Raw genomic sequence first — 23,754 nt, 5'->3', positions numbered from 1 at the left:
TTTGCTTAGCATGACACCCTCGAGGTCCATCCACTTTCCTACAAATGGCCATATTTCATTCTTTCTCATTGCCATGTAATACTCCATTGTATATTCATACCACATCTTCTTGATCCACTCATCAACTGATGGACATTTAGGCTCTTTCCATGATTTGGCTATTGTTGACAGTGCTGCTATGAACATTGGGGTACCTGTGCTCTTATGCATTAGCACTTCTGTATCCCTTGGGTGAATCCCTAGCAGTACTATTGCTGGGTCATAGGGGAGTTCTATGGATAGTTTTTTGAGGAACCTCCACACTGTTTTCCAGAGCGGCTGAACCAGTTTACATTGCCACCAACAGTGTAGGAGGGTGCCCATCTCTCCACGCCCTCGCCAGCATCTATAGTCTCTTGATTTGTTCATTTTAGCCACTCTGACTGGTGTGAGGTGGTATCTCAGTGTGATAAACCACATTTTTTTTAATCCATTCATCAGTTGATGGACATTTATGCTCATAGATTGGAAGAATAAATATTGTTAAAATGCCAATACTACCCAAAACAATTTACACATTAATTGCAATCCCAATCAAAATCATTCTTCTCAAAGCTAGAACAAACCGTCCTACAATTTAAATGGGGCCACAGAAGATCTTGAATAGTCAAAGTAATACTGAAGAAGAAAACCAAAGTGAGAGGCATTACAATCCCAGACTTTAGCCTCTACTACAAAGCTATAAACATCAAAACAGTATGGTATAGGCACAAAAACAGATACCTAGACCAATGGAATAGAATAGAGAACCCAGAACTGGACTCACAAATGTATGGCCAATTTATCTTTGACAAAGCAGGAAAGAGTATCCAATGGAAAAAAGACAGTCATTTTAGCAAACAGTGCAACATGCAGAAGAATGAAATTGGACCACTTTCTTACAACATACACAAAAATAAACTCAAAATGGATAAAATACTTAAATGTAAGACAGAAAATCATCAAAACCTTAGAGGAGAAAGCAGGCAACAACCTCTTTGACCTCAGCCACAGCAATTTCTTATTGTCATTAAAACTATTTATTTAAAATAAATGGAAAAAAGTGTAATGGGTATTGGTCAATGTAAAGCGTTTCCTAAAATCAACATAACACAGTGAAAAGTCTAAAAATAATGCATAAAATGCCCGTGTTAGGATGTAAATTGCTCAAATCATCACTTTCTGATCACACACAAAAAAATAGTGCAATTATTAAGTGATTGCTTGTTATGTGATAATGTGCCCAGTTTGCATGTTCTATGCAGTTGTGATGGTCAATTTTATGTGTCAATAATGACCAGCTTAAGGGATGTCCAGATAGCAGTAAAACAGTATTTGTGGGTATGTTTGCAAGGATGTTTCTGGAAGAAATTAGCATTTGATTCAGTAGACTGAGTAAAGAGATTGCCCTCACCAATGTGGGTGGGCATTATCCAATCTGTTGAGGACCAGAAGAGAACAAAAAGATAAAGGATGAATTCTCTTTCTCTTTTCCTGCGCTGGGACAGCCATTTTCTCCTGCCCTTGAAATCAAAGCTCTTGGTTCCCAGGCCTTTGGCCTCAGACTGACTTACACTAGTAGCTTTCCTGCCTCTCTTGGTTTTCCAGTTTGCAGATGGCAGACTGTGGGATTTCTTGGCGTCCACAGCTCTGTGAGCCAGTTTCTACAAGACATCTCCTCCTATATATCCTGGTTGTACTGGTTCTGTTTCTGTGAAGAACCCTTAGTTATACAATTGGAGACACCGTGACCCTGGCCTTTTCTGCAGCAATCTGATTTCTAGCTGCCAACACCTGGGATTCTTTGCCTGAGGGTTTTCACAGTCCACTGGATAAGGACTTTGTGACAGGGTCAAAACGTCTTCCAATTAATGCCCGCTGGGAGCAGTTTTTCCCCAATGACTGATGGGAACAGGCTGTTGCTCCCTTACTCTTCAGGTGGAATAACTCTGAGGTGTGTGTTCTACGCTGACTTCCTTAGTGTTGGTTCCCAGATCATTAACCAAACAGGTATTTGCATTCAAATACTTGTCTCGGGTTTCTGTTTTTGAGGGACCTAACCCGACTTTTTACCATAAACTTTATGCAATAGAGATGACTCTGATGTTTTAATCTACTTCTTAGCTCCAACGATATCCCAGATGGATATCCTCTTCATTGACAGTCCACACATTTTTCAAAATATCTGTGATTCTGATACTCTACCAATTTTATTTAAAATATAAACCATTACTTTCCTCTTACATAATTGTTTAAAGTGTCATATTAAGTGTTGAGAATGAAAATACAATTTTTCCTATATAAATATTGCTATAAAACAGTATTTCAAGAGATATGACATTGTATGAAACTTGAGTGTTAAAAATGAAGAAGTATCAAGACACCTGGGTGGCTCAGTCTGTTAAGCATCTGACTCTTGATTTCAGCTCAGGTTGGGATCTCATGGTTCAGTTTGTAGGATTGAGCTCTGTGACGGGGTCTGTGTTGACAGTGTGGAGCCTGCTTGGGATTCTCTCTCTGCCCCTCCCTCACTTGTGTACACATGCTTTCTCTCTCTGTCTCTCAAAATACGTAATAACCTTAAAAAAATAAAGAAGTATCAAAATGTGGAAAGACCCAAAATATCCATTGATCGATGAGTGGATATACAAGTGGGGTATATACAAACAATAGAATATTATATAGCCATAAAAAGGAATGAAGTACTGACACATATTACAACACAGATGAACCTTAAAAACATGCGAAGTGAAAGGAGCAACGCACAAAAGACCACTAATTGTATGACTCCAATTAAATGGATGTCCTGAATAGGCAGATAAAGAGATAGAAAATAGATCAGTGGTTGACAGGGGCTAGAGGAAGGGCAAATGAGAGTGACTGCTAATATGTTCAGGCTTTCTCTTGGGGGTGATGAAAACATTCTGGAATTAGATGGTGGTGATGGTTCCACAACCTTGTAAGTATGCTAAAAATCACTGAAATCAAGAGGCATACTATCCTTAAAAATATATACTTTTGGAGATGAATCACTTCAAAATTTGTGCAATTATTCTGCAAAGTTTGTGAACTAGTAGCCTACATTTGGTATATGAGCACTTCACACCAGCAATCCTGTATACCCTGCCTATTTATTTATTTATTTAGTAATTTCTACATCTAACTTGGGGTGTGAGCTCAAGATCCCATGATCAAGAGTTGCGTGCTCTTCCGACTGAGCCAGCCAGACACCCCCAGCCTTCCTCCCAATTAGCACCTTTAGATAAGACCTTTGTTTGGTGCTATTAAGACCCTTGGAACAAGAACTGAGTAGATCATGGCTTCTCAAACTTTTATTTTATTTTATTTGTTTATTAAAAAATTTTAAATAATTTTTTTTAATTTTCCCAAATTTTTATTTAAATTCTATAGTTAGCATATAGTACAATACTGGTTTCAGGAGTAGAATTCAGTGTTTCACCGATTACATACAACACTCAGTGCCCATCATAACAAGTGGCCTCTTTAACACTCGTCACCCATCTAGCCCATCCTCCTACCACCTCCCTCCACAAACCCTCAATTGTTCTCTATTTTTAAGAGTGTCTCATGTTTTGTTTTCCTCTCCCATATGTTCATCTGTTTTGTTTCTTAAATTCCACATATAAGTGAAATCACGTGATATTTGTCTTTCTCTGACTGACTTATTTCACTTAGCATAGTATAATCTAGCTCCATCCACGTCATTGCAAATGGCAAGATTTCATTTTTTGATGGCTGAGTAGTATTCCATTGTGTATATATACATTTTCTTTATCCATTCATCATTTGATGGACATTTGGGCTCTATCCACAACTTCACTATTGTTGATAATGCTGCTATAAACATTGAGGTGCATGTACCCCTCCGAATCTGTATTTTTGTATCCTTTGGGTAAATACCTAGTAATACAATTGCTTGATTATAGAGTAGTTGTATTTTTACCTTTTGAGGAGCCTCCATACAGCTTCTCCAGAGTGACTGCACCAGTTTGCATTCCCACCAAAAGTGCAAGAGGGTTCCCCTTTCTCCTTATCCTTCCCAATGCCTGTTGTTTCTTATGTTGTTAATTTTCACCATTCTGACAGGTATGAGGTGGTATCTCATCATGGTTTTGATTTGTATTTCCCTGATGGTGAGTGATGTTTAATATCTTTTCTTGTGTCTATTAGCTATCTGGATGTTTTCTTCAGAAAAGCAACTGTTTGTATCTTCTTAGGGCTTCTCAAACTTTTGAAGCCTGTACCCACTCCATTAACTGTCTTCAGTGTTTGTTTCAGTCACAAATATTTCCATGACCCCTAGATATAAGAAATGCAGCATTTCTTTAATCTCCTAAATTAAACCTGGTTTGAGCTTTCTACTCAACAAGGTTTGTAATATATTTCCCTATATTGTTGGTCATCCTTCTAGCCCCTTACATTTTCTTAGGACACATCCAGGAATACTTTATCCACGAGACCTTAGACTCAGAGTGCTAGGACCCACGAGCTTTTCCAGGGCTTATGATACTGTTTAAAATCTGATGATTTAAAAAGTTAACTCATTAAAAAAACACTAGCTGAATAAAAATGAATGGATGCTTAGTTAAATTTTTACAAAATGATCTATTATTGTATCATATTTATTAATAATTAAATGTAATATAAAAACACCATTACATTTGAAAATGGTTCAAAAATTTTTTGAGGATATGCACAATATCTTCCTCAGAAATTAGAGCCAAACATAAATTAAATAAATTAGGCATGGAAAAACAATCTCAGAAGCAAAATTTCAGAAACCCAGAAAGTTTTTTTTTTGCCAAAGTATCTATTAAATGTGGGACATCAGTGCATTTCAATATGGTTTATATGAGGTAAGGTGGGGTCTCTGAAAGTAAGCGCTTGGGGATTACAGCAGGTTTAAAGCAGCCCTGTTGACCAGGGTCTTAGGCAATTGTGACTGGAAAAGAAGCCTCTCTTCGAGGCCATCCAGTGGCCTTGCGCATCTGAAGCAGGTCTTGCTTACCTGGCCCTGTGCCCAGGTCAGCTTGCTCTTGGCTGCACCCTGAGGCAGCAGGTAATCTCTGATGATGGCATCCATTTTTCATGTCCCAAGCTTGAATCTGTGACTGAACTGAGCACCAGTTCTATAAGGTCACTCAGCACCCCCAGGGTGCTATGGCCCTACCCTTCGGTGCTCTTCTTTTTAAAAACTCTTTCTCAATCACAGTTCCAGATTCCTTCTCTCCCATAGGAACAGACCTTCCAAACCGATGTGGGTGATCTGCTGAACAACCTCAATACCACTGAATAAATTACTTGTGCCCTTCTGGGTTAAGGGAACCCAGGTATCCAGAGCCAAAGGTCTGGAGGTTCAATTATTTTTTCAAATGTTTATCAGTTTTGAGAGAAAGAGCATGAGTGGGGGGGAGAGAGAGAGAGAGAGAGAGAGAGAGAGAGAGAGAGAGAGAGAGAGAGAGGGAGGGAGAGAGAATCCCAAGCAGGCTCTGTGCTGTGTGCAGAGCCCGATGCGGGGCTTGAACAAATGAACTGTGAGATCATGATATGAGCAGAAACCAAGAGTCAGATGTTCAACCACCTGAGCTGCTGAAGTGCTCTAAAAATTGATTTATTTTAAAATCAACATTATGTTTATATTCCTTCCTTTCTTTTTCTTCCTTCCTTCCTTCCTTTTTTTTCTTCCTTCTTTCTCTTCTTTCTTTTACAAAGGAAGCTTTAAAAATATGTCAAACCACATGTTATGCCTCCTCCCATACAATTCTCCTGTATGTTCTTTTCTCTCCTCCTCTCCCCTTATACCTAATGAGAGTCACCTGTGGAAATCATGAGGCTTTACTGCTCAGTAACTTAATCTTTGGGATGAATCCCAAATAAAAATGTACTCCCCTCTGAAGCTCTGAAATCACAGAATATTTCTGTTGTAAGGTCATAGGTATTTTATAGGTAACCATGATTACAATATCTGTCTTAAATGAATGCACTCACTTCATGTTTGGATGCCATAATATTTAAGACTTACTGTTTCTTAATGTGTTTGTAGATATTCTGATACTAAAGTTGCATTGGCTTGAGTTTGATGTCCAGAGAGTTGTAACTGTGGAGGCACTAAGTCCAAATGTGATCAGCCTGTTTCAAAGGAAGACTTTGCATAAAAGATAGATCTGACACTGTTAGCACATAAGTAAATGTTAACCAGACTAACTCTTCTTTCAAAAAGGACTGAAAATCAGTTTATTGGTGGTAAACACTAAAGTTGCCAAAATCAAAGTCTAAGATTCTTATTACTATTATTATTGGGAGCAAAAAACATAACAAACTGTACTATCTTAACAGTTAAAAATTTTTTGACTTTTTTTTATTTTTTATTTTTGAGAGAGAGAGAGATAGAGTATGGGGCGGGGAGCGGGGGGGATGGACAGAAAGAGACAGGGACACAGAATCCAATGCAGTCACCAGGCTCTGAGTTGTCAGCACAAAGCCTGTGCGGGGCTCGAACTCATAAACTGAGATCATGACCTGAGCTGAATTTGGCTGCTTAACCAACTGAGTCAGCCAGGCACCCCAACCTTTTTTTTTTTTTTTAGAGTTTATTTATTTTGAGAAAGAGAGGCAGTGCGAGTGGGGGTGGCAAAGAGAGAGAGAGAGGGAGAGAGACTCCCAAGCAGGCAAACCCAGTGTGGGCTGGAAGTCACAAACCATGAGATCATGATATGAGCCAAGATCAAGAGTTGGTTGTTTAACTGACTGAGGCCCACCCCTACCACCTACCATCTTAACTGTTTTAAGTGTACAGTTCAGGAAGTATGTTACATCATTGTGCAAAAAAATCTCCAAAACTTTTGGGGCGCCTGGGTGGCTCAGTCAGTTAAGCATTTGGCTCCTGACTTCAGCGCAAGTCATGATCTCATGGTTTGTGAGTTTGAGCCCCATGTCTGGCTCTGTGCTGACCATGTAGAGCCTGCTTGGGATTCTCTGTCTTTCCCTCTCTCTGTCCCTCCCCTGCGTGCTCTCTCTCAAAATGAATAAATAAACTTAAAAAAAATCTCCACAACTTTCTCATTTTGCAAAAGTGAAACTCCATACCCATTAAAAAACAACTCCCCACTACCCCTGCCCAATGACCCCTACTTTATGGTCCTATGAATTTGATTATTCTACATACCTCATATAAGTGGAATCATAAAGTACTTGTGTTTCTGTGACTGACTTCTTTCATTTAGCATAATGTCCTCAAGGTTCAACCATATTGCAGCATGTGACAGGATTTTCTTCCTTTTTAACACTGAATATTTCATTGCATGTCATGAATAGTGGCTTCGCTATTATGAATAGTGTTGCTATGAACATGGGTGTGCAAATACAAGGTATAAGGTTTGAAGCATATTTTCCTACTATGATGATATATCTGAGTGGGTTTAGTCACATTATAGTAACTATATTTTTGATTTTGTTGTTCTTCTTTCAAAAACTGCCAGCCTCTCTGTATGACCAATAAAATAATATAAACTTATTATTCAAGGCTCTCCAAAATACAGTGTGAAGTGATGAATCCTGATTTGTCTCCTGCTACTCCTCTAAGCTTTCCTCTTTTTGAAACACTGTGAGCCGAGTAAGTACCATTTCCTCTTCCTGGAATATGCCCTGTAGCCAACCCACTTTTTCTACATGTCCAAATCCTCTTGCCCCCTCCTTCACGAGGCCTTCAGTCAGATCCCTCCAGTCAGATCTGATTTCTTTCTCTTAAAATCCCCACAGTGTCTTGTGTCATATATATTTGCACTTTATCTTTATGAGTTGCCCATAAACTTACTGTATCTATTCACCCCCTTTGACTAATAATAATTCGCTTCTATTGGGTGTTTACTATGTACCAAGCAATGTTCTAAGCACTTCACGTATATTAGCTCCTGTAATGCTTAAAATGACCTATGAAATAGGTATGATAATTATTTTACTGATGAGAAAATGGAGGCACAAACAGGTTAAACTTAGCACATAGGTGTTTTGAGTGGGGGAGATGGGCTTGTGTTTTTGGAGTGGAAATGACAAGAGATCAAGGTAGTAGAAGTAGTAGTTGGAAGCCCCAACCTAAAAATAGCAATTTATTCCATTACAGAAGGGCTGCCAGCCCCATTGCCTGACTTTGCAATCAGCACATTCACCACAGGAGGTATATACTGTGTGCTTATGTTTTTGTTAAGGACATTTGTCATTTTGGAGTATATTTATGAGGGAATATATGTTAACAAACTGCCCTTCTCGCTATAAGCTCCATGAAGATAGGAAACATGTCAGTTTTGTCTGGTTCCTATTACAGTGCCTAACACATAATAGGTGCTGAATAAATGATAAACTTATAAATAGATGAATGACTAAATGAGTTGTACTCTGCCCTGTATTGGGCACAGTGGGAGAAATAGCTGGAGAAATGTACCCTGAATGCATTGCAGATTCTCATGTCTATGGAGAAATAAAAAGCTTAGTTGCCTACTCTAAGCATGATATAAAAGGTACACATTATAAAGAAAAAGGTAGAATTAATTTTATAAAAATAAAATATAAACCACAAAACCAGAAATAAAGCTCCTTGGGGCACCTGGGTGGCTCAGTCAGCTGGACTCTTGATTTCAGCTCAGGTCATGATCTCACTGTTCTTGATTTAGAGCCCTGTGTCCGGCTCTGAGCTGACAATGCAGAGCCTATTTGGGATTCTCTCTCTTCCTCTCCACTTGTGCTCTCTCTCTCTCTCAAAATAGATAAACTATAAAAAATCCTTATATTTCAAAGAATCATGAACAATGGAAAAGTAAAGGATAATATAGGAAAAATAAATACAGCTTGAATAATAGCCTTAAGATATAAAAACATTTTGACACTTCAAAAGAAAAAAGATAAATATCTTAGTAGAAAAGTGGACAAAGGACACTCATTTTGTAAAAATATTTGCTCTTGCAAAGAATTTCTCTATGCCCATAAATGAAAACATGATCTTAAGATGAGTAGCAATGTGAAAAAAAAAAAACCAACCCTAACCCTAACCCTAACCCTACACAGTCACACAGTAGAATATTAAGTAGTGGTGAAAATGACTGAACTACATGTAATGGTATGGAAGGATCTTGAATTATAATATTAGGTAAAAAACAAAATATGAGAGGACCACACACCTTTTTATAAAAGGCTTAAAACTAAGCAAAACTAAAAAATATATATAGGGATTTTGGTAAATGGCAAAGTGTAACGGTAAAGTATTTGCATAAGGCATATTCTATGGTACTCTTTCCTTCCCTGTGAAATTCAGATATTTTACTCTAGCAGCAAATGTTTCAGACTATTATGTAGAGATGAAGGATAGTCTACTTGTACTTGTCCTCTGCCCAGCACATATTCTTAGTGAGAGAGGTGAACACTTACAGTGCAGTGCTGACAAGGCTGAAGTCAAAGGCTAAAGTCAGAATCATGGAACAAGAACCTGTGTATTCTTTTTGAGATTTCTCTAACAAAGAACCACTGAAATGTTACTAGAGAAGCATAAAAATTAGACTAATCATTGCAGTATCACTGGACAATCAGTAGATGTTAGAGTATTGAATTGGTGGTCAGAAGAACTGAGTTTGAGTTTCCAACTTCCTATACTGAATTGTGGTATTCATTAACCTCTTTGTGCTTCATTTGCCTCCTATTTATAAACAGAGATAATAGCTCCTTTATCTTCCTCATAGGATTGTTATGAGAATGGAAATAAATAGACATATGAAAAATCTTTTATAGATTCAAGGAATATGTAAACGTTTATCACTAGAGGAAGGTCTTTTTTCTCAAATATATTAAAACTCATAGTAGGGGCGCCTGGATGGCTCAGTCTCTTAAGCGTCCAGCTTCGGCTCAGGGCATGATCTCACGGTTCATGGGTTCGAGCCCTGCATCAGGCTCTGTGCTGACAGCTAGCTCAGAGCCTGGAGCCTGCTTCAGATTCTATGTCTTCCTCTCCCTCTGACCCTCCCCTGCTCTCACTGTCTCTCAAAAATAAATAAAAAACATGAAAAATTAAAAAAAATTTAAAACTCATAGTAAACTGTAACAAAATGCTTTTTTTAGGCCTTTAAAAGTTATTATGTAAACGATATGACTTTCTTAATAGAAAAAAGGAGATGCCTGTAGGGCATGCTTGAAAATTCATTTCATTGGTTTTTCACAAAAATTAATTAATTAGATATAAATGTCAAAGCATATCTCTACAAAATTCATAGGATATCTAGATTTATTAATCAAGTCAAGCCCTCCTTTTGCTATTTAATCTCCAGAGAAACCAGAATGGTCTTTTCTCTTTTTTATTTAGGTATGGAGGAAACACAAGTCATACCTCCCATGAGTATTTGCTGCTATCACCAATATAGTAATTTTGTGGACCGGCTGGATGGGACCCTAGGTTTGGAATTTTACTCCTGCTCCAGGACCTACTTCGACTTGTAGTTCCGGAATCTTGATCAGCTTATCTGGAAGTTCCCTTTGCCATTAGAGAAAGATTCATATATTGAGAAACTTATAATGCACCCAAAATCCACTTACTAATTTACAGTAAGAAATATTGTGAACTCATATCTTCATGACAACACTAGTGTATTACTTTTGCTTTATAGTTTCTAAAGGCTTTTGAGTTATCTCATTTTGGAACCTCATGACTTAAGACTTTTGAACAGAATGACTTAATTTATTTCAAAACTGTTTATCCTATCAGGTGGAACATATCAAAAAGTGCAAAGCAGAACAGGGGACCATATCTTAGTTGTCAAGAATAACATACTGTTGGGGCGCCTGCCTGGCTCAGTCTCTTAAGCAGCCGACTTCGGCTCAGGTCATGATCTCACATTCCATGGGTTCCAGCCCCACGACGGGCTCTGTGCTGACAGCTCAGAGCCTGAGGCCTGCTTCAGATTCTGCTTCTCCTACTCCCTCTGCCTTTCCCCCACTCACTCAGTGTCGCATTCTCTCAAAATAAAATAAAGACATAAAAAAATAACATACTGTTAACAGTTCTTCATATTTCCTCCCTTTTCTATGCATGTTTATATAATTGAGAACATATTGTATATGCCATTTAAATGTCAAAGTTTTTTTTTTCTGGTTATGATGGCAAACTATGACTCTTGTAAATATTTTGGAAAAGTTGTAGAAAGCAGACAAAAGTCCAAAGCAGAACATGAAAACCACATATATTCTACTACTGTAGTTAACCACAATGAATATTTTGGTGTATATCCTCTCAGAAATTTGTTTCCTTTTTATTTTTTGATTTTTAACAAAAACTTAGTCGAGATCATACCGAGGCAGGAATGCTTGGGGAAACCAACACTAGCTAGGCTTGGATCAGGCAGCCTCTCCTCTTCAGTCTAGCGGACTGGAAGCTGCAGATCAGCACTTATCTTCCTGGACAGGGGTAGCGAGAGTGAATATTTTCCTTTAAAGCTCACTTCTTTCTGTATTTTAGCTGTATTTGTACATAGTCCCCCCCCCCCCCGCATGCCCCAATCTTCAAGGACATCGACACCTGCCCATATTTCAACAAGTTATCCTTGATGGATTCTGGAAGCCCGTGCGACCCTTCACTTCTGCTCTTTGAGACTCCCGGCCCGACTTCACTTTCTTCCGCGATGATTGAGGAGGTGCTAGGAAGTCTCAAGTTTGGAGCTTCAAATGGATCCTGAAACTCCCAACAGCCAAGTCACAGCCCTCGCCCCGCGGATGCGTCAGGAGCGTCCCGGCGCTCCACTAGGAGGCTCGGGGTCTCTCGGTGGAAGAGTTGCGACCACGGAAGGCCTTAGCGGTTACGTCCTCTGCTCCAGGGGCGGCCGCAGCCCTCTGGGACGGCAGCCCACACTCTGCCCTCCCGAGGTTATCCTCAGAGCGCACTTCCATGTGACCCCCAGTCCTCACTTCCCGCTGTTCTCAGGAGTGTCTTTGCCCATCTTGAGAATGCACATAGGCCTCAGGCTCGCTCTCTGCCTGCCTCTCGTGAGATGCAGGCAGGCCTCTGCCACAGAACCCCACGGTCGGATCCTTTCCGCCTCGCTTTGCGAGCCTGGAGAAGTGCGTCCCTTCTCGCTTGCCTTATGCCTGGCGAGGCGGGGACCGCACTACCCTGCTGCCTGCCGGAGGGGGGAACGCTCACGTGCGGCCCTCTGCCTTCCAGTCGCCGACACTAGCTCCCGAGAAAACCAACCTTCAGACTACCAGGATCAGTATTATTTTGTCCTGGCAGCCCGCACAGGAGGGCGGAAAGAACAGCTACTCGCGTCGGACAGTGGACGCGCCCCTTTTCTCCCCCTTGGTTCGTCTGAACCGCCCGAGGCCGCGGAGCTTCCTCAGCCTTTGACAGCTCCGCGCGAGGGCTCCGGGTCTGGAGTCCGAGCTCCTGGAGGGCGGGACGGGGCGGAGCGAGCGCGCGCGGGGCGGGGCGAGCGCGAGCCGGGGCTAGAGGAGGGAGCGCGCGAGCGGAGCCGAGCGGGGCCGAGCGAAGGAGCAGGGAGGTACTGGGGAGAGGCAGGCTGAGCCCGCCGGCCGCCTGCGGCTCAGCGCGGATTGTGCTGCGTCGCCCGGCTCCGCGTACCCCCGCCTCTGCCCAGGCTCCCGCAAAACTTTTATTCTCTGGGGCTCCCCGTGGTGCCTGAAGGAATCGGAGCGCTCTGCCGGCTCTGCGCTCCCCTGCCGCGGCGACCGAGGGGACGTGCATCCCTTTCCCGCTGGGCTCTCGCGCCCCGCGCCTCACCTGCTGCTGATCGCTACTCAGAGCGGCGAGGGGGCACCCGCGGAGAGGCCGCGCGGGCGCCAGTGCCCCCGAATTTTCCCGCCCACCGCCGTAGACTCGCCCGGCGCAACTTTAACTTGATTTCTCTAGCCCAGTTCGGGCACCTTCGGCTGCTGCTTTGCTGCCACCGTTGCCGTCTCGGCCGCCGCCTCACAAAGGGGGCACCGGGAGGGGAGGCGGCGCGGTCCGCGGGCACAGGCGCGGGTGCGCAAGGCGCGGGCCTTCGTGCCGCCGAGGCCGGGAGACAAAAGGGAAACTGCCTCTGTTCGCCGTGCGGGCTGTAGCAGCCAGCCCGTCCGCCTCCTGCCCCGCTCCGCGAGCCTCCTCCCCCCTCCCCCGGCTGCTGCTCCGCCTCCCTCCCCGCGGGCTGTCCCCGCAGTGCTCCGGGACCCGGCGAGCCTTCCGGGCGCACGTCGCTGCTGGTGGTTGGGGCTGTAGCGATAATAAATGATAGAGGATACAATGACTTTGCTGTCTCTGCTGGGTCGCATCATGCGCTACTTCTTGCTGAGACCCGAGACGCTCTTCCTGCTGTGCATCAGCTTGGCTCTGTGGAGTTACTTCTTCCACACGGACGAGGTGAAGACCATCGTCAAGTCCAGCCGGGACGCCGTGAAGATGGTGAAGGGCAAGGTGGCGGAGATCATGCAGAATGATCGGCTCGGGGGGCTCGACGTGCTGGAGGCCGAGTTTTCCAAGACCTGGGAGTTCAAGAGCCACAACGTGGCCGTGTATTCCATCCAGGGCCGCAGAGACCACATGGAGGACCGATTCGAAGTTCTTACGGACCTAGCCAACAAGACGCACCCCTCCATCTTCGGGATCTTTGACGGACATGGGGGCGAGGTAAGAGTTCTTTGGGTTTTGGTTGATGGGTGTGTGTAAACAGGATGTGTGCGTAGCAGGGTAGGACCTGTGTGTGAGGGGCGTGGTGATGACCTGGTGCCGGGCTGGACAAAGACACTAGATCCAAATGTGGCTCCAGTTGCTAAAAAATAGTGTTGGCTCCAGACCTCTTGGGATTTAGTGGCCAATTTGGAGGAGGAAGGGTCATCCATAACCTATTTTGTGCCTCAGAATTTATGAGGTTTCCCAAGGCCAGAACCCAGTAAATGACAGTGCTAGTTTTTGAGGGGAGAGTTTATGGTTTCTGCAGGGAACTTTGGCCCGGGGCCTCAGCGCCCCTGTTCTAGGGTTTGAGGCCAGGCTTAGGCATAAAGAAGGAAGAAAATATCTTTGATTCTTTTCGGGAAAAGAGACAAAATCTGCAGAGCCGAGTCAGTGTGGGCTCAGTGAAGATGAAGGAAGCGGTGACTCCTTCCCATCGCATTCTCCTAGAGGAGGAACCCGAGAGGCACCTCTGCACTTCTTCCCAACTCCATTAACTTTGCAAGTGCAGTCGGGCCAGTTGACAGCAGCGCCTTGCTGGTCGCCTGCTTTTAGCTGGATCGTGGCGCGGGACCGAGATGCCTGTGGCCTTTGCAGAGGTGGCAATGCCTGCAGAGGCGGCGGTGCCGCGATCTCGCCCCTGCGCCCTGGTCAGCGTGGGCGCGCAGAGTCTCCCTGCTTCTAAACTCCTTTATTTGGTGTTCATCTGAAAGCAAGAGATGGTGTTGGAGACCGTTTCAGGTCCTTCTGCCGCATTTCTGCGGCACCCTGATTGCGCGCGCCGGGGCTCAGATTTCCTGGAGGTCGAGGCGAGGGTTGGCTCTGGTCCTCGGGCATCTGCCCAGGGGAAGTGAGTGGCAAATGTGGCTCCAGCGCCGTCCTCCCAAGCGCATCAGGCCAGCCACCCCATCTTTCTCATTTGGCAGTTTGTAAGAGTTTGAATGCTGCTGTTTTAAATGTTTTTGGAGTATACTTTCTTACTCCCAATCCCTTTTGCCACGCTTACTCCATTAGCCCCCCCCCATCCCACCCTACCTCCCGTGCTCTGTGCTCGTACCCAACTTTCCCTCCAACTCTCTTCTTGGTCCTTCTGGTCCCTGGTGAGCTGTGGGGGATGTCTGGATGTCATTCTCTTTCAGGAATTGCTTGTTCTTTGGCCTTTGTTTTGTTCAATTGGTTCTTATTTGCATTCTGTCTTTGATACAAAGTTACTTCAACCCGTCCCCCCCCCCCCATCTTTCCGAGATATTGTATCCATCTGCCTTAAACCAACTTTGCCAGGAGACAAACTTAGTTGGAAAATTTATTTGGTAGAACGGAGATCAGATTTTACTATTTTCCCATCCACCCTAGACCTATGTTCTGTCTTTAAAAATTAAGGTTTCTTACTGGTTGCAATTTTGTAGCTTCTCATGTAGTGTGACGTTCCTTTCCCTTTGGTCACAGGATAGAGGAAAAATATGAAATTAATTGAGGAAACAGATGCTGTGTGCCTGGTAAAAACATACCTGAATGATAATGTTGCCAATTTAATGACTGCATTGTTTTCTTGATTTGATCAGAACGTCTGTATTTTCATTTTATGTGCCTAGACTACTGTAAATCATTTAATAAAGCTTATATTTATTATATATATTTAAGTTAAAATTGGCAGCTGATAATCAGCTTCTGGTCTTAGAAAGCACAGTTGTATTTTTAATTTAAAGTTCTGGATGTAATATTAGTGTTGTGAAACTTTGGGTTGCCCTTGCCTGAGTGTGCTGTATTGGCATGTTTTGAGCCTGCACGTGTAAGTGAATGAGTATTTAAAATTTTCTTTTAAGTCAATATTCTAAAATCTGAAAGTTGCAGACCTAAACAGATTTCAGGTTGAAAAATTTCCAGCACTATCTTCTGGTAAATGTATCATCCACAAAAGGGATGCGATAAATGTTTTTATTTAAATAGAAGGGTTTTACATATATAGGTACCTCCTTAAAAATAGAGTAATAGTTCTATCTATAATCTCTTATACTATGTAGCCAGTTCATTCAATCTGCCTTTGTTTTAGAGCAAAATAAGAAAGGTGATATAAAAGGTAGTTATTTTGTCGTTATTGGGAATGCGATAATAACAAATAATATTAGGCAATTTCTCTTCTGCTTTTTCTTTCATTCAAGGAAAAATCCCACCTAATTGTCATCTTTTGTGTTGTTTAGCTCCCTTACCATTCACCAGAGGAGGGTGCCACTGTTTGATTTTGGTATAGATAGTTGTCTCCTTTCAGAAAAGAAGCAGCTTTTTCTGAACTCCTTATTATTTATGTATAGTGTGTAAGAGATAAATGAGGGCTTTAATTTTATTTCTAATAATTCAAACTAATAAGATGGGCTATAAAACATGAGGGCCCATCTATAATGATACTGCTTTTTAAATTTCATAGAGAAGACCTAAGTCACCTTGTATGTATACATTTCATCCCATTTTTTAGATGAGGTGTTTGTTGATGGGCTTAAGATGTGACCGTTGTAAGGCAGTTTCAAGGCCTTCATTTTGGTGATTTTTGTACTAAATCACTGGACAAATTAGTTTGCATATTTGCCTGGATAGATAGCACACTAGGAATACACAGGTGAATGAGACATGATTCCTATCCTCACAAAGGTTCAGTGTAGAGATACAGATAGATCTGTAACCAAAAGTTATAGTTGTAGCATGCTTAGGGTGTTATGGGAACACTGAGGAAAAGCATTTAAATCAGACCAGGAGGTGGGAGGCCCAGGGAAAGACACTTTGAAGGTATTATTTACTGTAGGTTAAGAGCACAGGCTTTGGTTTGAGATCTGGCTTTGAATCTCTGCTCTGCCTTATACTAGCTGTGACCATGGATAAGTTGCTTAGTCAACTTCATCTGGGAGTTTCTAACCTGAAAAAAAGGGATAATAAGGCATGTAAGGTGCAACTTCATCAGTTGTATTATACCCTATCCTAGAGAAACAGTTAATGGAGAGAACAATGTGGAAAAAGAAAGCTTAAAGACCAAGAAGTCTGCCTTGTTAGGGCAACAATATCTTAGGAAGACAGACTCTTCATATGAAAGCCACAATTTTGATCACTAGAAAGGCATATGTTGGTTATGGATGATTTATTAGGTATACCTCAAACTCTGTTCTAACTTGTGGTAAACTGGTTATTAATTCAGGATTTTAGGTATCTTAGCATTGGGGAAGCAGCATCTAGGTTTCCAGGGTAAATTTTCTGATTAGTGAAAAGGAATATTCCCTATGATTAATTACTAAGTTGGTATTCTGATTTGCACTTCAGCCTCTTAGCATTCGTTGGTTCTCTTGAGTGTGTTCAGTTGTGTATTTTTGACAAAGATATATCTCTGGACTTATGCCGAGGACCAGACTCTGGAGAGCTGTGACTTCTACCTGGATGACATCTTAGAGAGCTTTGTCTCCTTGGTCCTACAGGCCAGCTTCCTTACTTGATGCCATTGGACCCTTGCGACATTCTAACCATCATACTGTGGGTGGATGGTTGGTTCTGAGTGTGTGTGTGTGTGTGTGTGTGTGTGTGTGTGTGTAAAGCTATAGCAGTGATTGTTTTTCTGTATAACAGAAGATTTACAAAGATTAAAACATTGAAAAGGTAAAACAATTATACCAACTGATGTGGAAAGGTTATTTTTATAGATTTTTAAAGTTTATTTGTTTAAGAGAGTGAGGGAGAGCATGAGGGGGGAGGGGCAAAGAGAGGGAGAGAAAGAATCCCAAGCAGGTTCCATCATGCTGTCAGGGCTTAATCTCATAAAGTGTGAGATCATGACCTGACCTGAAACCATTAACTGACTGAGCCACCTAGGTGCCCCTGATGTGGAAAGGTTATTTTTAAGATTAAAAAAATAATGTTTATCTAGAAAAGGTGTGTGTGTGTGTGTGTGTGTGTGTGTGTGTGCGCACGTGTGTGCGCTTATCTGTAATTTTTATCTATAGGCAAAAGGTAAGTGGGGTTTTTTTTGGTACACTTCTTTTAATTTTTATATTATGTAGAAGAAATAGCACCAATCCTTTGAGGCAACTTTGTCAATGCTCATGGCTAAAACCTCTCCGTAAAAACAGATTGTTATGTGTTCCGTCGTTGTTGTATTAAAGGTCATATATCACTATATCACACAGTTGACACACAGCTTGGCCAGGGGTAAGCTTAGAGTGTGCACTTCACATCAGATGCTTGTCAGGGGCTGTAGTCTTCAGGCTCCACACTTCTCAGAAGTTCAGAGGAGAAACTGCTTATAAGGTTGCCTGAAGGATATATATAGTCTAGTTCTTTAGATCAATGGTTCTTAACTTTCCTTGAGTCATGCTTCCCTTTGAGGATGTTGCGAAACTACAGATATATCCCCAAGAAGACTGGATATGTGCATCAGGTTTTGTTTATAATTTTAAAGATAAGTGGATGCATGAAGCCTCTGGATTTTAGGTTAGTCTAGACAGAATAAAATCTGTTTCTGATAAATCTAGACATGCAGAGAGCTATGTACCTGGACCCTTTCCTTGGCCTGATTGTCATTTTCTCCATCATTTGCATTTATTGGCTTGTGTGCTGTCATTTGCAGAGGCTTGTGGATTTAGTGTGGACAAATGCCTCATGATTTAAGAGAAAATTCAGATTACGTTGGTTTAAAATGACACATTGACATTTCTGCCGAAAAGGAGGGGTAGTTTTCTTTTTAGTTAGCCTCTGTCTCCTGTGCCTAGGAGCCTCTGCGTAGGTGAATGCAAGATCATGACTGCTGACCTCGGTGCATCTTCTGCACAGATTGTTTAGAAATTCAGTTCAATTAAACCGACATTTTCTATATAGTCTGACATATGTGGAAAACAGTGTTATGTTCTCTGTGTTGCCTAAAGATGAATCAGTGCATTCTCTGCCTTCTATCTACTTAGAAAGATGAGCTTCTTAATAGTAGAGCTACAGGGTACATCACCTGTGAGAGGTGATGGACTGACTAAGGGAGCATGGGGAATCTTGGGTAATTTGGAAGAGGAGCTGATATTTGATTATATCCTAGCATTTCATTAGACAGAGATTAGGATGGAGAATGAGATGATGACATTACAGGTTGAGGAAAAAAATAAAATGACACAGAGGAGGTAAAATGCAGGCACAGTTGGAAAAAAGACAGGTAGCCTATGTGTTTAGAGTGGGATTTCCCCAACTGCTACTATTCTTTAAGCCTATTCACTATTTTTTTCATTTTTGAGTACCTTTTGTGTTTTATATATTCAATATTATTTTTTAGATTGGCTATTTTTTAATCAAGTAAATTTATTTAAAAATAAGCTTCCTATCATCAATGTGAGTGGAAAATCCCTAGATGAAGTTCTTAGCCTCTAAGCTGTCTCCATTGTGATGAAGTGGAATGATTTTTAGATGATTCTTCTCCTAGTCTCTAGTTGCCTCTAGAGTTCCTCTTTCCCCTTCTCCTTGCTTTTTATGAGCCGAAAGGTGGCTTTTAAAATTTAATTGTTGGCCATAATAAAGAAAGGCAGGCTGCTTACTCCCTTCCCAGGTGAAGGTACCTCTAGTGATGCCACTTCTCAAAGAATTCTGGTTTGGAACAGCTTTCCACTGTGACTTATGTGGCAGATAAGATTTCATGTGTAACATACCTTCATGGGGAACCCAGACTTATGGGCAGTTCCCAGTGGTGTAGCAGAAATCCCACTCCGCTTTCTAATCCAGGTAAATGAGAAGACATTATAAGTAATAAATTTGAATCCTTTGTAGCTTAGTTTAAAAAGTAATTCATACATTTTGATACTTGAGTCATTATTGATCCCAAAAGCAAGCTCAAAGATACAGAGAACAGATTGGTGATTGCCAGAGGCAGGAGTGAGGCATCGGCAAAATGGATGAAAAGAGTCAAAAGGTATAAAATTCTAGTTGAAATATAAAAATGAGACATGGGGATGTAATATAGAGCATGGCGCCTACAGTTAATGCCATTGTATTGTATATTTGAAAGTTGCTAAGAGAGTAAGACTTAGGAGTTTTCATCACAAGAAGAAAAAATTCTTTAACTGTGTGGTAATGGATGGTAACTAGACTTATTGGGGTGATCATTTCCCAATACATACAAATAATGAGTCATTATGTTGTATACCTGAATCTAATATAATATTGTATGTGACCTGTACCTCAATAAAAAAATACTTGCCGAAACTAAAAAAAGTAATATTTTTATTTTGAGTGATAATATTTGAAATTAAAACATTTATTTTAATTTGAGAGAGAGACAGAGAGAGAGAGAGAGAGAGAGAGAGAGCGAGCATGCGCACACACAGGAGAGGGGTAGAGGGAGAGGGAGAGAGAATCTCAAGCAGCCTCCATGCCCAGTACCCCTCATGGAGCTTAATATAGGGCTGCATCTCACAATCCTGGGACCATGACCTTAGCCAAAATCAAAGGTTGGACACAACCAACTGAGCCACCTGGGTGCCCCTAATATTTGATTATTCATAATTTCTGTTTTGAACTTTAACCGCTTCAGTAATGTATTTTTGTAGTTTAACTTCTATTACCATTTGAATAATCCTATTTAATGGGTATATCTTAGCATATTTAAAAACAAATTAACTGTAAAATTATAAAAGTAATATGATTACATGTTAGATAGTATAGGAAAGAAAAAAAATTACTCAAAATCTCATTCTCTTGTCACATCCACTATTAGGATTTTGGTGTATTACTTGCTCACCTTTTTTTATATGCTTTTTAAGTATAATATTACGTTGTTATAATGATGTATGTAGAGTTTTAAAATCTTGGCTTTTTTTTTCACTTTTTATAAGCCTATGGACACAAAATAATTTTGTTCCATACTTCTTTTTTTTAATTATTTTTTTAAATGTTTGTTTATTTTTGAGAGAGAGACAAAGACAGAGTATGAGTGGGAAAGGGAAGAGAGAGGAGGAGATACAGAATCCCAAGCAGGGTCCAGGATCTGGGCTGTCAGCACAGAGCCTGACCCAGGGCTTGAACTCATGAGCCATGAGATCATGACCTGAGCCGAAGTCGGACACTTAACTGACTGAGCCACCCAGGTGCCCCTCCATAATTCTTTATTATATTCCTAATGTGTTTCTTAGTGATAGATTAATATTGTACTGAATGGCTATTTGATAAATCACTCAACAGCTTTCTTACTGGTATACATTTATGTTCCTCTAACTTTTCACCTTTGTAAATAACATTGTAATAATAATAATGATTATTTTTGTATATTTTTGTCATTATAATAAATTTTGTGCTTCTACTGTAGTTTGAGTTATGTCACCAAGGTGATTTCAAGAAGTAGGGTTTCTGGATCAGAGGAGAAATAAAGAAACCACCATTATAGGTAATAATAATAATAATGATAATAATAGCTGACATTTATTGAATATGTTTAATATGCCAGGCAATGTTTAAAGTACTTTATGTATATTTTCTAATTATAATTATCATAACAGTGTTTGAGGTAGGTACTATATATCTCCATTTATATATGCAGAAATTAGGGCATTGAGAAGTTAAGTAATTTACCCAAAGTCTCTTGTAGCACATTCTCAACTAGAATTTGAAACTGGGATTCGGATTTGGAGCTGTCTTCAAACCCTGTGCTCTGAGCTTCTGGTTTAAACTCCACGAATCTCACAATTCTGGCAATGCAGTGTGGATAGGTAGCATTGTTAGAGGGACAGAGCCTGGTCTTCTCAGGTTGCTCAGTAGTACTTGGGAGTTTCTCATTTGATTCTGATAGTTGTGTCCTGGTGACATGTGGTATTGTTCTTGGAAAGTCTATGCTGGAAATCTCAGTAGGTACATCTATTTACCTAAGGAAGTCCTGCAGTTAAAAAAAAATTGCACTCAGAAGTCAGAACAGGCGATGACTCGCAAACAGCCATTCTCATCCACTCCCCTTCTTTGCTGGCAGAATCTCTGGACCACTACAAAGAAGCTCTAATATTTTTGCCTGTTAGCTCATGGAAGGCTTGCCTAGAAGTTATGGTGGCATCAACATAGCCATTTAAAAAAATTATTAAGGTTTTATTTTACTTTAAAGTACTAAAGGCTTGATTTTAGGATAAACGTCTAGTGGTGTGTATGTGTTTGCATTATTTCTTTTTATAACTGAAGCAGTTTTTTTAGAACTAAAATAATTTCCTAATCAGTAAACAGTTGTTAATTTAATAAAAAATTTTATAAATTTAATTTTGAGAGAGAGAGGGAGAAAAAGCATTAGTGGGGGAGGTGCAGAGAGTGAGGGGGACAGATCTGAAGTTGTCTCTGTGATCACAGCAGAGAGCCTGATGCAAGGGTGAACTCAGCGACTGTGAGATCATGACCTGAGCTGAATTGGGCACTTACCTGACTGAGCCACCCAGGTGCCCCAATTTAATTTTTGTTAAGATTTTATTTTTTAAGTAGTCTCTATACCTGACATGGGGCTTGAACTCACAACCCTGAGATCAAGGAGATCAAGAGTTGTATGCTTTACTGACCGAGCCAGCCAGATTTAGTAACTGCTAAATTAACAGTTGTTTAATTTTAAATAGCAAAATACTATTTTTTCATTTGTTTACAATATTGAGTTGGTATGTGTAGTTAGAATAGATGATAGTCATGTGTTTCCATTCTAGAAGGCTACTTAATACATTATTGTTTTAGTCAACCTTAAGTTAAGCCCAAGCTTTGGTGATGGCTAGTTAAAATCTGTTTTTAATACGAATGTTCAAACGTAAAGTTTAAAGAGATAAAGGCAGCCATCATTAAAAAAGTATAGTACCTTTAGTACTATAGTACTCTTTTATAATTATAGGCCCTCTGTATAAAGCACTTTTAAGTAAATATTCGTGTAGAGAAAATTATGTACATTGATAAATTTATATCCTTTCAATAAAGTTGAAATCTGTGCTATGAAAAGCTCTGCTTAAAACATGAAGATACAATAATTTACATCTAAGAAACTAATCTGTGAATTTTGATTACTTGATGTTTCTGGAGAATATTTTTTCTCCCCTTCTCTGTTTAATGAGAATAAGACTCAATTTAATTGAACCTTAGCTGCCTCTGACTTGTCTAGAATGAGGGAAGGTTCTGGTAGTTGATTCTTTTAAAAATGAGACTTGACGAGGTGGCCGAGTGGTTAAGGCGATGGACTGCTAAAAATGAGACTTACTTACTTTCCCCCATTCCTAGAAGACGAGGAGTTCTTGTCTGCTACTGGGCACAGAGCCCCTGAAGGTAAGTCTGGGGCTACTGCAAATAATTACACAAAATGTTCGTTGTACAATGATGCCAGATAGAGACACACCATTTCTAAAGTAAAAAAGAACTGTCTGCTCCCCAAGCTAGGCATAATCACTTGGAAAGTGTGCCTTTTTCTAATTTGTGCAGAAGTGAAGGGCAGTCTAGCAGCAGTCTGTATTTCTGAGACTCCCATTCTTTACCACACCATCCATCATTATTGCCCTCCTTGTTCTGCTCCAGTGTTGAGCAGCTGACAGATAATCTATGGGTCTTAGTTGCTAAACCAAAGACCAGTTATCCATTTCACATCATGTCAGCAAACCTTATGACTTCCCTGGAGAAGTGCACCTTTATTTGCATTTGCTTTTCAACATGAATATTCCAGGTTTTAGTCATTATAAATGTGAGTGGGGATTTAATGGCCTGTAGCGATACATCTTAAATATTTCAAATTGTATTTTTAATAGGACAGTCTATATTCAGCGGTACTCTTGGACAGTAAGGTTTTTCATCTAAAAACACTTAAACATTATCCTTTTAGTTATAGAATTGCCATAGGGCAAAAACTGTTTTATTCTGATAAGTATATACCATTTCTTTCTAATCTAGTAAGTGCTTTCAAATCTCTTTTTAATTAAATAACTTTCAGTTTAATTAGTTACTCAAGATTTTCTGGCCAAATAAGCCTCTTGCTGACACTGTATTTTCTAGAAATTGAGACATGGTAGGATTTTTGGTCA

The 23,754-nt window shown here is 40.7% G+C and overlaps 1 protein-coding gene across 2 annotated transcripts in view; it reads left to right on the top strand.

The window, feature by feature from the left end:
• The first annotated feature begins 12,521 nt into the window (after nucleotides 1–12,521).
• Nucleotides 12,522–23,754, top strand: part of PPM1L (protein phosphatase, Mg2+/Mn2+ dependent 1L) — a 288,635-nt gene continuing 277,402 nt past the window's right edge. The window contains exon 1 of one of the 2 annotated variants that reach the window (XM_029939956.1): nucleotides 12,522–13,693. In XM_029939956.1, coding sequence (XP_029795816.1) covers nucleotides 13,295–13,693 — 399 coding nt within the window. In that variant the 5' untranslated portion in view covers nucleotides 12,522–13,294. The remainder of the gene's footprint in view (nucleotides 13,694–23,754) is intronic. The other variant, XM_029939958.1, reaches the window with a different exon arrangement.

Source organism: Suricata suricatta, chromosome 5, assembly GCF_006229205.1.
Source record: "Suricata suricatta isolate VVHF042 chromosome 5, meerkat_22Aug2017_6uvM2_HiC, whole genome shotgun sequence".
Classification (NCBI taxonomy): domain Eukaryota; kingdom Metazoa; phylum Chordata; class Mammalia; order Carnivora; family Herpestidae; genus Suricata; species Suricata suricatta.
Note: the sequence above shows the minus strand (reverse complement) of the source record. Positions and strands in the feature narration are given on the sequence as shown.